This window comes from Mytilus galloprovincialis, chromosome 4, assembly GCF_965363235.1.
Source record: "Mytilus galloprovincialis chromosome 4, xbMytGall1.hap1.1, whole genome shotgun sequence".
Lineage (NCBI taxonomy): Eukaryota > Metazoa > Mollusca > Bivalvia > Mytilida > Mytilidae > Mytilus > Mytilus galloprovincialis.
This window is the reverse complement of record NC_134841.1, coordinates 6,245,003-6,260,680: the sequence shown is the minus strand read 5'-3', so window position 1 is coordinate 6,260,680 and position 15,678 is coordinate 6,245,003. Positions and strand designations below refer to the sequence as shown.

Here is a 15,678-nt window from a genome sequence, read left to right as displayed (position 1 = left end):
TCAAAGTCCAAAGCCCATAATTTCAGCAAAAATTTGCAGAGCAGAACGAAATTTAACCTTGATCTGTAACTCATCATGGTTAACTCACATAACAAACTTCAGCCCATCAACTGAAGGCGTTTAGAAAAAAATTCTGTTTGATGGTTTGTTGCAGAATGACGGAATGACGGAATGAGAAAATGACAGAATGACAGAATTACGGATTTACGGAATTACGGACAAGGGCAAAACTAAATGGCATCGACAACTTCGTTGCGGGGCAATACAAATCAAATGAATAGTATTGGTATCTCACCTTAACATAAAATATCCAGAAACATGTATCTTACTTTAAAACCTTGATATTCATCCTGCTTTCTCTATGCAGAAAAATACTATTCTCTAAAATATCATCTGCAACAGGCCAAGATAGGTCATTTGACCATTGTCCCAGGTTTCATGACAAAGGGCCTTTTACAAGTATAGTGTGTTTATGACAAACAGATAAATAAAGATTGTTAGTATGTCCTCTATGATCATGATGATTGTGTGGTAGGGGGAAAGAAAGTTTTTAGAAACAAATCTTAATCTATTACTGCAATACATGTTATTTAAACTTAACATACCTGATGTTTCTTCCACCATTGGAATGACTATAATATCACATGTCAGACTGTCAGCATCTCTCATGGCAACTGATACTTTTACACCATTTACACACCATACTGCCTCATCTGCTAAGTCAGATTCAGTTAACTGTTTAGAATCCTCATCTTTATCACTCAGGATCTTTATGATACATTTATACTTCTCTTCCAACTTCTCTAAGTCATCTTCTGTCAAATTAGGTACATTTTCAACATTCCTTATATCTATTTGGGAGTTTAACTGCAGTAAATGATCTTCTAATGTTTGAACATTTTCTTTCTTTTTTCCATAGATTTCAAATCCTAAACTGCTTTTGATATACTTCACATCAAGGTTAGTGATTATTTCTCCAATTTCTACTATTTTAAATCTGTCAATGTAGTGTATGACTCTTTCATCTAACCGAGTAAACTTTCTTGGGACATTGAGTGGAAGGTCGAGTGATTTCTCTGTAACTTTTGATGGTGTTATGCCAACATGTTCCTCCCTAGTTGTTTTATCAGTTGTATCTCTATCATCTTCATAAAGTATCTGAGTTTTCAATTCTATCAAATGATCACAAAATTTCTTAACATTATCTTCAGTCTTCCCTTTAACTTCAAATCCTAGATTTGTTGGATCAAAACTAACATTCAGTTCCTTCCCAAAATTCTCCATATCTGTTAATTTATGGTCATACAGGTGGTCAATTTCTTTAACTTTCATCTGTACAAATCTCTTCACTTGTTTGACTTCAGTTTCCACATCCACTTTTTTTCCATTATCTGATAATTCCCTTTCATCTTTTATGACTTCATCTTTCAGTTCCAATAAATAATCACAAAATTTCTTGACATTGGCCTCTGTTGTACCTTTAACTTCAAATCCAAGATTGGTTGGGTCGTATTCAATGTTTAATTCTTTACTGTAGTTCACCATACATTGTACTTTCTGTTGACACACTTTGTCAACGTAGGGCAAATCCATCACTACAAATCTCTTTATGACTGCTTCCCTGTTTTGTTTGTCATGGTCCCTTGTGTTGAATTCCAGAAGATGGTCACACATGTTCTTAACCTTTGAGTCTAGGCCTTTAACCTCAAATCCTCTGTCAGTATGGACTAGTTCAACTTTTAGATTGTTTGCAATGTTGTGTATTTCGTCCATTGTTTGTTTATCAAATCTATCAAGCCTGTCACTATCAATCTGAACAAATTTCTTGACAAGTTTTTGTTCATCAAGTAAAGCAGGTGAAGCTTTAATAGTGGGTTTTATGTTCTCGTCTATGTACTTTTCCATGGAAGTAAAATTACCAAACTTTATCCATGCTTCCATGAGATCATCAGTTCCAACTATAGTAACACATGTCTGTATATCATTGATTGTCATGTCAGCCATACCTTTTGATTGGTTTAGGACATCATCGACTTTTTCTGTCCATTTTTCCATCTTCCTGACGTCCCCTACACTTGGATCTGTTACAAGATGAATTCTGTATTCAGTAAAAGAACCAAAAATAGCATCTCTTATTTCATCTAGCTGGTCAAGATTTTCTGTGAACAGGATTATGTCTCCGTCATCTGGCACAAAGCTCCATCTGTAGTCGAAACCAAGTGTATTTAGCTTTTCATCCACAATGTAGTTCTTAACTGATGTCTTGCATAAGAGAGTAAATTCTTGTGGTTTCATATGAATTTTGGTTCTGTGTTTAAATCTTAACCAACTTTGAGTCATAAAGGAACTTAAATTTTTCTCATCCTTGGCCTGTATTAAAATTTGTACAGATTTTCCCCTAAGTTCCATATAAATATTTGGAAATTTTGTGTTCGTGGACTTTGGACCTTTAAATCTAATGAAGACATCATGCTGAACCTCATCTAATGGTATGTTAAGAAGACTAATCAAAACAACACTATTTTCTTCTGCTTCATAAATCTTGACTATATAAGGATCTAACTGCAGTACAGCAGACGCTACTTCAGTGGGCTGGCCAATCACTATAAGTCTGTCTGTTTTACTTCCTGGATGTAGACTATGTTCAATACAAATATCTAAATTATGTGATGAATGAAATGTTTCCATCTGTAACATAATCATTTCTAAATCTTCCTCCGAACAACAAATCAGGTAACTACTGATTTTTCTAACTTGATTTTCAATCACATTCATGACATTTTTGGACCATTGATGAGCCTCGTCTACAGTTTTGGTCATCTCGTATTTAATTAACTCAATCCTTTCGAAAGATTCATCGTAATTAAATTTGGTATCTGGAAAGTGCTCTTTTAATATTGTCGTCAATTTTTCCTCCCTGGATAAAACATATCTCCATTTTGCAGAAACAAGATCATCTTTGACTGGTATTTCCAAGATTTCAAATTGTGCTTCATGTGATTTGTGTATAGAAGAACACTGATAGTTCCTTGACAACTTCATCCCATGTGTTCTCCTCAAACTCTCATAAACAGCAGCTACAAAACAAAATGAAAACAAAGTATCATTACTGATTTCTTGATGACATAAAACTAAATCTGAAACACCAATGGAATCACTGTAACCCATGGAACCAGTCAAATGTCAACTTTTTATATATTCATATTTTGTACAATTTAGTATAAGCAAAATAAGTGAAAGTAGTCTATTCAGAAAAGTTTTTCTATTTTTTTTTGCTTTGTTCTCTTGTCCCATAACACTATTTCTTTGTGTTTTCATGTTTTCATTTATGATCCTTTTTCTAATTTATACTATATCACCTCTATAGATAAAAATATTTTAAATCAGTTCTGCATTTTAAGACACCTTTAGCTTATTGCTCCAATTTTACAGAAGATGATCTATTTTTTATTCTGTTAATAATTACAATTAGGATTTAAAATGATAATGTTGAAATACATTTAAGGAAGACATATATCACAAATATAGAAGTGAAAATCTTTTTCTCCTCCAAAATGTGAGCAACTAATTCATAAATTTCTGATTCATTTGGTGCACTATTTTAGACATTCTTATGTTGCACTGTTACACAACTGTGCCAGGTTAGGGGTGGGGATCCTGCTAACATGTTTAACCCCAGTTACCCCACCACATTCTGTATGTATGTGCCTGTCCCAAGTCAGGAGCCTTTAATTCAGTGGTTGGTGTTAGTTATGTGTTACATATTTGTTTTACATTCATTTTTTGTACATAAATTAGGCCTTTAGTTTTCTTGTTCAAATTGTTTTAAATTGTCATTTAGGGGCCTATTAAAACTGACTATGCTGTATGGTCTTTGCTCATTGTTGAAGGCAGTACTGTGACCTACAATGAATAGTTGTTTATTTCTGTGTCATTTGGTCTCTTGTGAAGAGTTTTCTCATTACCAATCATACCACATCTTCTTTTTTTATATTGATAGTGTACCTTTATAAACCAGTATAGGATTTCTTGCAATGAATATATAATTGTTGATGGCACCAAGTGAGTTGTTTCAAGAAACAGAAGATTATCATATATAGTGATTATATACAGGAATCTGCATTGCTGAAATTTATGAAAAAAGCTACTGGATTCATGCTTTGAAATTTCATCAACATGATCAAGGAGTGAACCATCCATTTAGAGCTAGTAAATGCAATTCTTGTGTAAGGGCATTGTTTTGAGAAACATGTTTATAAGATGGACAACAATTATGACAAAAACATTTTAGTTGTTGTTTGAGAATATTACGGCAGCTGTGCTTATTGTAGATGGATAAATTATTAATACCATATGTCACATAATCTGGGCAGTAAATATAGACTATAGCTACATACCTTCTTCCGCTGAAAATTTTTCCCCACCACTTGGTTGCCACACATCTGGAGAGGAGGAGCCAGCAGACGACCCACTTCCATAGCTGTCTCCAGATACACTACCTCTCTTTCCTAACACATCATCAGACATTGGACCAATATTTTCCACATCAACCCCGAATCTCTCATTCTTGCTCTTTACTGCTAATTTCTCTTTAGCAAAAAGCATCTCTTCTTTCCCATTCTCCTTGATTGGTTCATCTGGTCTGCCACATTTATCATCTGTCTCTGATATATCAACCTTGACAAAGGACAATTCTGTTACAGTACCATCATAGGTTTTCTTCCCCTGCTCTGTTCCATCTTTTGTGTTTGACTCTGTATCATGTTCTGTACTTGTACCAGTAGCCTCACCGTTACCTGGATGTGTTTGACTTTCTCCATCCTCATCCACATCTGATTGTACTAAGGAGAACTCGTCTGTCTTCTTTGTATTCAAAGAGCTAGACTTAATATTGCCTTCCTTTTCATCCATTGTTACCTTTGAAAGATCAAGAGCATGATTAATTCCATTGTAATCAGCTACATTTTCTTCAGGTTTCTCATTCTCAATTTCTTTCTCTCTTTCATCCTTAAAAGGAATGCTGCAGTTGTCAAAAGACTTGTCCATAGTGTTTTTGTCTTTACTATTGTACGATGACTCAGATTCTTGTTCTTGTTTATGCCTTTCAGATAAACAATCTTTCTCTGTAGGGTTATTCTGGTACCTTGTGTCAGCATTTGGTTTATCTGTTCCTACAGGCTTTCCTGAAACACCTGACTGCTCAGACTCCAAGTCACTAGAGAGCTTAGAAACATAATGACCATTACTTGCTGTAGAAGTTTCAGTTCCAGAATAAGAACTTGCTTTCTTTTCATTATGGCCATTATTATCATCGGACAACTCAGGTTCACTCATGTTTATTTCAATACTCTCAGAACTTGTGTTGGTGCTACTGCGACTACGTGGACCTGTGTAATGGCTACTTGGTATGTCACTGTCAATATCTGATTTCCCAAAGTGTCTGGTTATTTTACTTGTATTATCTACTGGTTCTTCAACCACTGAGAAGTCAGACTCATCGTCTGTACTACTATTTTTTGAAGCATTAGATGCAACTTCTATTTTTTGTTGAGATACTTGTGATTCAATTTCTTCAACAGTTTTCTGTTTTTCCTTTAGATTTCCATTTTCCATAACTCTATCTAAGAGTTCATTTTTTGCAATCAAACTCTCTCCAACTGCCTCTGCTTTATTCATATCTGAGTTGTTATCAATGTTTTCTACATTAGTTGTATCTGGAGCATTTTGAGTATCTTTATTTTTCAGTGCATTGCTATCATAGGTTTTCTGAAGTGTGGGATCAACCTGTGGGTGAGAATTCAGATTTGATTGTACTTTAACGCCTTTCGATTCTCCTCTGTTACCACCTTCCTGAGCTTCATTGTCTGTTGTGTCTATACTGTTCGGCTTTTCATTGGTTTTCCAATCTTCACGGTGTACATCAACTTCTACAATACCACCCTGCATAATCTTTTTCTTTTCAATTTTCTGTCCATCTTTATCAACAGAAGTAGAAATCTGTGCATCAATACTGTTTTTTGGTGGTAAAATATGTATTTTTGTCCTGTCGATTTCTTTGTCAAATGATGAAGGGTAGGAACTGCTAATAGGGGCCTCTAAAACAGCAAAACTAGAGCCTAGTTCAGAACGTTCATGACCATTACTATCTGTTGGTCTATTCATAGATATTAAATGACCTGTACTAGAGAGACGATGATCTTTGTTTTCACTTTGACTAAAAGGAGATATCTTCAAATCCTCTGCAATGATTTTTCCATCTGATTCTTCTTCAATATCAGCTGCATCAAGTATACTGAAGTCGTTTACACTTGATGCACTAGAACGAGTGGATTCTCTCCTGGTCTTGTCTTTTACTTCAGAGATGTTTTCAGTAGTTTGAGTGTCTTCAACTCCATTGTGTCTCGAGATGTTTTCAGTAGAGTTAGACTTATTGAATTCCTTATGTATGAATTTAGTATCCTCGGCAGCAGTTTGACTGGGTTCATCCTCATTACTTTCTTTAGTGTCTGAGGTTTCTAATAAGGAATAATCACTTGTTCCTCCACCTGATACCAGAGAAAAATCTTCATTGTTGGAGATACCACTGTCACCAGATGTTGGATTTAGGCCATTACTACTGCGGCCATCATCTGTTGGATTTAGGCCATGACTACTGTGGCCATCATCTGTTGAGGTTTTTTCAGAGTCCTTTGCTTCCATTTTGATTATTATCAGATTTAGTTGCACAACTTGCTATTACCATCTTCCATGTCCTACATGTATTTCTATATAAGAAAAACAAAAATTAGAATTAAAATATCAATGAAAATAATCATGATAATATACTGCTTTCCTGGTCAATTTCATAATTAGAACTCTCTAGTGGATAATTGTCTCATTGGCAATTATACCACATCTTCTTATCATTATATTAAATGCTACAGAAGAAATGTCAGAGAGACTTTTTCAGAATCTCAACAAACACTGAAGAAGACATCATAAACATTTATAAATTTTCCCTATTAGAATGAATAGTTTGTAACATGTATCACATTTCAACAAGGTACAAAAAATGTACATATTAAAAATGTTTACCTATCTATTTTTTTTTTCATATTAAATTAGTTTTAAAGACAGCACTCTATATGAAGAGATGCTAATGGCCCGTAGTGAATTGACAGTGGCAAATGCAGTTTTATTGGTAAATCTTAATAGTGATCAACATACATGTACATGTAGTACATTAGTAGGATAGGATATCAGAGAAAAAAAGTGTTAATATGTATACAGTATATAATCCTTAAATGACACATTTTTAAACATGCATTCTTCTTTTGGGAACATCTAAACAACACTCACTTTTGCAGAGCCTTGTCTAGGCTTTTGTAGAGGGCAATATGACTTCTATTTCAATGAGAGAGTAGGAAGAAGTGGCCAAAAGCTTGGTTCTACTTGTCAGTTGCCTTTTTTGTTTCGTTTATCTGTGTGACTTGTAAATCACAAGTTGTCTTCCGTATATTGATTTTGATAGTAAATTTATTTCGCTATGTAGTCAGTAGGCTGGCCTATGAGGATATAAAGTACTAAATGGTGGCTCCATTGCCGGCAATGCTATTTTTAGCAATTATCTCCTTAAAAGGCGCTTTTAATAAACTAATTATGGAAAAACTGCTGTTGTCTAATTGAAGCTCGATATCTATTTGCGATTTTACCGCACTCAAATATATATGGTCCCATGGCTTTTCTTGGTGAATTTTGGGGTTTTTCACGATACTTGACGATTTCGCAGAAAAATTTCCCTAATTTTGAGCAACATAAAAAAAATATTTCCGGCCCTTCATACTATACATTTAAGGACAAATTTGTGCTTGCATGAAACTTCATTCATAATGCTTTCCAGAAGAAAAATATATAAAAGATATAACAACCAATCACAGAGAGCCATCTATTTTTATCTCTATGTCATGTTCTCTTCATAAAATGGCTGCGCCCATGTAATTCTATTTAGTACATTATAACCTATACGGTAATAAACAATTTTTGAAATTTGATTTTTTTTGCCGCATTAGTTACTTGAACATTGCTTGACTTCATTCTACTATGTAAAATATCTCATTGAAAACTGTATAATACATAGGAATTAATTTCTGGAGCCTACCCCTGTTTAAAAATTGGTAAAAAATTACACTGATTTTTATAGACATTACGGTACTGTTTGTTGCAGTTGTAATATTTTGTCTCTTTATTAGTATTGCCTTTTCGAAGTAATCATGTGCTTCTGATATTGATCAACAGAAAATTTAGTTTGAGTGACGCTGTGCCGAAAACCAAATTAAAAATTCGGACCAGTTCAATATGAAATAAATTCACTATTTTGAAACGGACTATAGCTTTATAAATCGGATACATGTGCACACTTTAGCTTCTTTTCGTAAAAAACAGATTCTGGTGGTCTATATTAGCTATACAAGTAGTCTGGTAAATGTTTTGAATGATGTGAAATCGTTTAGCGTATGCATATTCCCTTGGAGCCGTTTTTACCAAAAAAGGGGGAGGGTTAAATCCAAAGATTTCTGTGTCATGTGATGTGACAAGATCTAACAAGTATCGCCAAAAGTTAGGCCTATATATGGCTATCAAGCCTGTAAGACAAATTTTGGATAAAAACAGAAAAGACACATCAAGGCGATGTAATCCTGTACTTACCCGTATTTTGAATGCAAATAAGAAACAGACTATAGCATGAAAACGGAATTATTCACACATATCACAACACTAGTAAACCGTTTTTGATGTCTAAATCTTTCTTTAAATACAATTTTTGACATATTTTGAGACCATTATAAGATATAAAGTACTAAATGGTGGTTCCATTGCCGGCAATGCTATTTTTAGCAATTATCTCCTTAAAAGGCGCTTTTAATAAACTAATTATGGAAAAACTGCTGTTGTCTAATTGAAGCTTGATATCTATTTGCGATTTTACCGCACTCAAATATATATGGTCCCATGGCTTTTCTTGGTGAATTTTGGGGTTTTTCACGATACTTGACGATTTCGCAGAAAAATTTCCCTAATTTTGAGCAACATAAAAAAAATATTTCCGGCCCTTCATACTATACATTTAAGGACAAATTTGTGCTTGCATGAAACTTCATTCATAATGCTTTCCAGAAGAAAAATATATAAAAGATATAACAACCAATCACAGAGAGCCATCTATTTTTATCTCTATGTCATGTTCCCTTCATAAAATGGCTGCGCCCATGTAATTTTATTTGGTACATTATAACCATGAATAGAAAGTATTTAAGAAAGTTATACACACATGTATATGTAACAGTAAGTTTGGTTCGGTAGGAAAATTTGTCTGGGGACATGAACTCTATTAACTGTTAATGCACAACACTTTAACATTATTAAAACATAAATATTCAGTTTCAATTGTTTATAAAATTTTCCTTTTAAAATAAAGGACATGGACATCTTTACCTAGTAATATTAATGACATGGACATGATTTCCTAGAAAAATTAGTCTGGGCTGGGACTATTATACTAGTTCCAGGTCTGGGGACATTCATTTTATCAAAAATATAAATATGCAACTCTGAAGCAATATTAAAACATAACATTTAAATTTCCCTTGTTTATAAGTAATTGAATGTGTGTTTTACTGTCATATAAAAAAATTATAGGACATGATTTCCTATAGGAAAATTAGTCTGGGGACATAGATTACTAACATCAGACTGAATATACTAGTAAATTCTGTAACCATGGACTTTTTATACCAGTAATATTTATCACTTACATATTCATGTCAGCTATAGACTATACAATCGTTTTATTTAAAAAGTATTTTAAACAATTGATTAATGTTCTGGTTCAACTTGCTTCATAAGTTTGTGTTTTATTTGTAATTAATGAAGCCATAGGGATAGTATTTGTCATATCTACCTCTAATCTAGTCCAAATAATAATGACGTCTTGAAAGGCTATATTTTTTTTCTTTGAAGCCTTACTTCATGTACATTGACGTCATTACGCCAAACTCATATTTGCAGTTGGACTTTGAGAGGGAATTTACTGCTTAATTAAAACGTTTGCTGATTTCTCCTTAAAATGCTTAATTTTAGAAGCAGGAAGGCGTCAAAGCGAAAATTTACAAAAGCCTTACAAGACGTCATAATTATTTGGACTAACTCTATAAATCATGCTATATTTCCTTACATTTAATTTGCAAACATGATTGAGTATTAAATACCCATCTGTCAACCTGATAAATAGCGAAACCTCTGAAGATTTTCTGAAAATTGTTTAATCAAACGAAAGTAGTATTTCCAAGAACTTCAGAAAAAAACTGAAAATGAAAGTAGAATAGATCTAAATGGCACCTTTTTCTGTTACCTTACATTTGTGACTATTTTGACCCGTGTCTATATATATGATATTAAACTGGTTAAGCAATGTATGCGTTTTTTAACCATCAAATTGGGATGTCAACAAAAAACAATAAACCATATTGAAAACGAAAGTAGACTTCATTTGCTTTGAAAAAATCATTTAATGGGTGATTTACCTAAACAATAAAGTACCAGAACTGCGTATTTGATAAAGCTTTTCGTGAAAGTATTCCCACTTTTAATCATTAACTCACATCACTTGTTGAACTGCTGGTTTAATACAGTACAAGGCAATACGCATATAAAAATGATGACACTACTTTTCTTGTAACCCGAATAATCCAGTCGTTATATTACGATCACTTCGATCACTCCATCCCCGAGAAAAGTAGTGGATAGAGGGCGCTGAATTATTCGAGTTACTTTTCTTGTCGAAAAATATCACGATCACGTGATTGATGAATAAATGACAACTCGGACCAAAACAATGTCGGACCAAAAAAACTCAGATCTTTTTTTAGACAACTCGGACCAGTTGGAAAGACATTGTCACAATTATTCGGACCAATTAGGAAGGCGATACAGACTTGTTTGAAAGACTGCTTATACTACTTTTAATGAATTAATTTTCAATTTACAATCGCATAGGTTCAGAATGTTAGTTCGAAAAGGGATATTAAAGAATTATTAAAGGATGTAAGCCTGCATATATCTTACATGGTGCTTAGAAAATATTTCAGTTTGGATAGATGGAACTTAGATTTATTCCGGTGAAAGATTAAGTTACATTAGAGCTACAAAACCAGGTTTTTAAAATACATTGGCCATTTTATACTGCCACAAATGGGAATGCCTGTACCAAGTCAGGAATATGAGTTGTTTTCGATTCGTTTGATAAGGGAATTTCAGTTTAGAAGTTGACTTGGAGTTTAGTATTTTTGTTATTTAACATTTTACTTGGACAGGGGCCTTTCCAAGTGCATGATAGTATTAAAAGATACATTGTTCTTTGCTGACTTCTATACCTCTTTTTTTACACCAATAAAACATTCAATCAAACTGGAGATGTCTTATACATGTACACAACAATCTTCTACCAAATGACCATGCCATCTGGAAATCTGTGCCTCAGACTTTGTACACAACACACCTCTACCTTATGACCATGACATATGGAAATCCGTACCTCTGACTTTTTGTACACAACAAACCTCTACCTCATGACCATGGCATCTGGAAAATCATGCCTCAGACTTTGAACAAAACAAATTTTTACCTAATGACCATGACATCTCGAAATCCTTGCCTCAAACGTTGTACACATCAAACTTATACCTAATGACCATGACATTTGGAAATCCATGCCTCAAACGTTGTACACAACAAACCTCTACTTTATGACAATGACATCTGGAAATCCGTGCCTCAGATTTTGTACCCAACAAACTTCTACCTAATGACCATGACATCTTGAAATCCATGCCTCAGACTTTGTACACAACAAACCTCTACCTCATGACCATAACATCTGGAAATTCATGCCTCTGTCTTTGAACACAACAAACTTCTACCTAATGACCATGATATCTGGAAATCCTTACCAATATATATGGAAATCCATGCCTCATACTTAGTACACAACAAACCTCTACCTAATGACCATGACATCTAGGAATCCGTGCATCAGACTTTGTACACAACAAACCTCTACCTAATGACCACGGCATCTGGAAAATCATGCCTCAGACTTTGAACATAACAAACTTCTACCTAATGACCCTGATATCTTGAAATCCATGCCTCAGACTTTGTACACGACAAACTCCTACCTAATGACCATGACATCTTGAAATCCATGCCTCAGACTTTGTACACAACAAACTTCTACCTAATGACCATGACATCTTGAAATCCATGCCTCAGAATTTGTACACGACAAACTTCTACCTAATGACAATTACATCTTGAAATCCATGCCTCAGACTTTGTACACAACCTCTACCTAAAATGACCATGATATATGGATATCCTTGCCTCAGACTTTGTACACGACAAACTTCTACCTAATGACCATGATATAGGGAAATCCTTGCCTCAAACGTTGTTCACGACAAACTTCTACCTAATGACCATGATATCTGGAAATCCGTACCTCAGACTTTGTACACAACTATCTTCTACCTAATTACCATGATATCTAGAAATCCATACCTCAGACTTTGTACACAACAAACCTCTACCTCATGACCATGACATCTGGAAAATCATGCCTCAGACTTTGAACACAACAAACTTTTACCTAATGACCATGACATCTGGAAAATCATGCCTCAAACGTTGTACACATCAAACTTCTACCTAATGACAATGACATCTGGAAATCCTTGCCTCAAACGTTGTACACAACAAACCCCTACCTTATGACCATGACATCTGGAAATCCGTGCCTCAGATTTTGTACCCAACAAACTTCTACCTAATTACAATGACATCTTGAAATCCGTGCCTCAGATTTTGTACACAACAAACCTCTACCTCATGACCATAACATCTGGGAAATCATGCCTCTGACTTTGAACACAACAAACTTCTACCTAATGACCATGATATCTGGAAATCCTTGCCTCAAATGTTGTACAATAATCTTTTACCTAATGACCAATATATATGGGAATCTGTGCATCAGACTTTGTACACAACAAACCTCTACCTCATGACCATGGCATCTGGAAATTCATGCCTCAGACTTTGAACACAACAAACTTCTACCTAATGACCATGACATCTGGAAATCCGTTCCTCAGACTTTGTACAGGACAAACTTCTACCTAATGACCATGACATCTGTCAATCCGTACATCTGATTTTGTACACAACAATATTCTACCTAATTACAATGACATCTTGAAATCCGTGCCTCAGATTTTGTACACAACAAACCTCTACCTCATGACCATAACATCTGGGAAATCATGCCTCTGACTTTGAACACAACAAACTTCTACCTAATGACCATGACATCTGGAAATCCATGCCTCAAACGTTGTACACAACAAACCTCTACCTTATGACCATGACATCTGGAAATCTGCGCCTCAGATTTTGTACCCAACAAACTTCTACCTAATGACCATGACATCTTGAAATCCATGCCTCAGACTTTGTACACAACAAACCTTTACCTCATAACCATAACATCTGGAAAATCATGCCTCTGACTTTGAACACAATAATCTTCTACCTAATGACCAATATATATGGGAATCCGTGCATCAGACTTTGTACACAACACACCTCTACCTCATGATCATGGCTTCTGGAAATTCATGCCTTAGACTTTGAACACAACAAACTTCTACCTAATGACCATGACATCTTGAAATCCGTGCCTCAGACTTTGTACAGGACAAACTTCTACCTAATAACCATGACATCTGGCAATCCGAACATCTGATTTTGTGCACAACAATCTTCTACCTAATGACCATGATATCTTGAAATCCATGCCTCAGACTTTGTACACGACAAACTCCTACCTAATGACCATGACATCTGGAAATCCGTGCCTCAGACTTTGAACACAACAATCTTCTACCGAATGACCATGACATCTAGAAATCCATGCCTCAGACTTTGTACACGACAAACTTTTACCTAATGACCATGACATCTTGAAATCCATGCCTCAGACTTTGTACACGACAAACTTCTACCTAATGACCATGATATCTGGAAATCCGTACCTCAGACTTTTGACATAACTTTCTTCTACCTAATGACCATGACATCTTGAAATCCATGCCTCAGACTTTGTACACGACAAACTTCTACCTAATGACCATGACATCTTGAGATCCATGCCTCAGACTTTGTACACGACAAACTTCTACCTAATGACAATTACATCTTGAAATCCATGCCTCAGACTTTGTACACAACCTCTACCTTTAATGACCATGATATATGGATATCCTTGCCTCAAACGTTGTACACGACAAACCTCTACCTCATAACCATAACATCTGGAAAATCATGCCTCTGACTTTGAACACAATAAACTTCTACCTAATGACCATGATATCTGGAAATCCTTGCCTCAAACGTTGTACACATCAAACTTCTACCTAATGACCGATATATATGGAAATCCGTGCCTCAGACTTTGTACACAACTATCTTCTACCTAATGACCATGACATCTGGAAAATCATGCCTCAGACTTTGAACACAACAAACTTTTACCTAATGACCATGCTATATGGAAATCCTTGCCTCAAACGTTGTACACATCAAACTTCTACCTAATGACCAATATATATGGAAATCCGTGCCTCAGACTTTGTACCCAACAAACTTCTACCTAATGACCATGACATCCTGAAATTCATGCCTCAGACTTTGTACACAACAAACCTCTACCTCATGACCATGACATCTGGAAATCCGTGCCTCAGATTTTGTACACAACAAACTTCTACCTAATGACCCTGATATATGGAAATCCTTGCCTCAAACTTTGTACACGACAAACTTCTACCTAATGACCTTGATATCTGGAAATCCATACCTCAGACTTTGTACACAACTATCTTCTACCTAATGACCATGATATCTGGAAATCCATACCTCAGACTTTGTACACAACAAACCTCTACCTCATGACCATGCCATCTGGAAAATCATGCCTCAGACTTTGAACACAACAAACTTTTACCTTATGACCATGACATATGGAAATCCGTGCCTCAAACTTTATACAGGACAAACTTCTACCTTATGACCATGACATCTGGCAATCCGTGCCTCAGACTTTGTACACCACAAAATTATACCTAATGACCATGCTATCTGGAAATCCATGCCTCAGACTTTGTACACAACAAAATTATACCTAATGACCATGACATCTGGAAATCTGTTCCTCAGACTTTGTACTCAACTATCTTCTACCTAACGACCATGACATCTTGAAATCCATGCCTCAGACTTTGTACACAACAAACCTCTACGTAATGGCCATGACATCTGGAAATTCGTGCCTCAGACTTTGTACTTGTTTGGCTTTACAACTATTTTGATCTGAGCGTCACTGATGAGTCTTATGTAGACGAAACGCGCGTCTGGCGTATTAAATTATAATCCTGGTACCTTTGATAACTATTTACACCACTGGATCGATGCCACTGCTGGTGGACGTTTCGTCCCCGAGGGTATCACCAGCCCAGTAGTCAGCACTTCGGTGTTGACATGAATATCAATTATGTGGATACTTTTATAAATTTCCTGTTACAAAAC

The 15,678-nt window shown here is 35.2% G+C and overlaps 1 protein-coding gene across 3 annotated transcripts in view; it reads right to left on the bottom strand.

Annotated features, from left to right (window-relative positions):
* Positions 1 to 10,838, bottom strand: part of LOC143071218 (uncharacterized) — a 41,049-nt gene extending 30,211 nt beyond the window's left edge. The window contains exons 1-4 of one of the 3 annotated variants that reach the window (XM_076245391.1): positions 10,807 to 10,838; positions 10,638 to 10,702; positions 4,398 to 6,764; positions 606 to 3,077 (exon numbers count right to left, since the gene is read on the bottom strand). In XM_076245391.1, the coding sequence (XP_076101506.1) occupies positions 606 to 3,077; positions 4,398 to 6,699 (4,774 nt within the window). In that variant the 5' untranslated portion in view covers positions 6,700 to 6,764; positions 10,638 to 10,702; positions 10,807 to 10,838. Of the gene's footprint in view, positions 1 to 605; positions 3,078 to 4,397; positions 6,765 to 7,338; positions 7,546 to 10,637; positions 10,713 to 10,806 lie in introns of those variants that run through there. The other 2 variants (XR_012976822.1, XM_076245390.1) reach the window with 2 other exon arrangements.
* Positions 10,839 to 15,678: the final 4,840 nt, after the last annotated feature.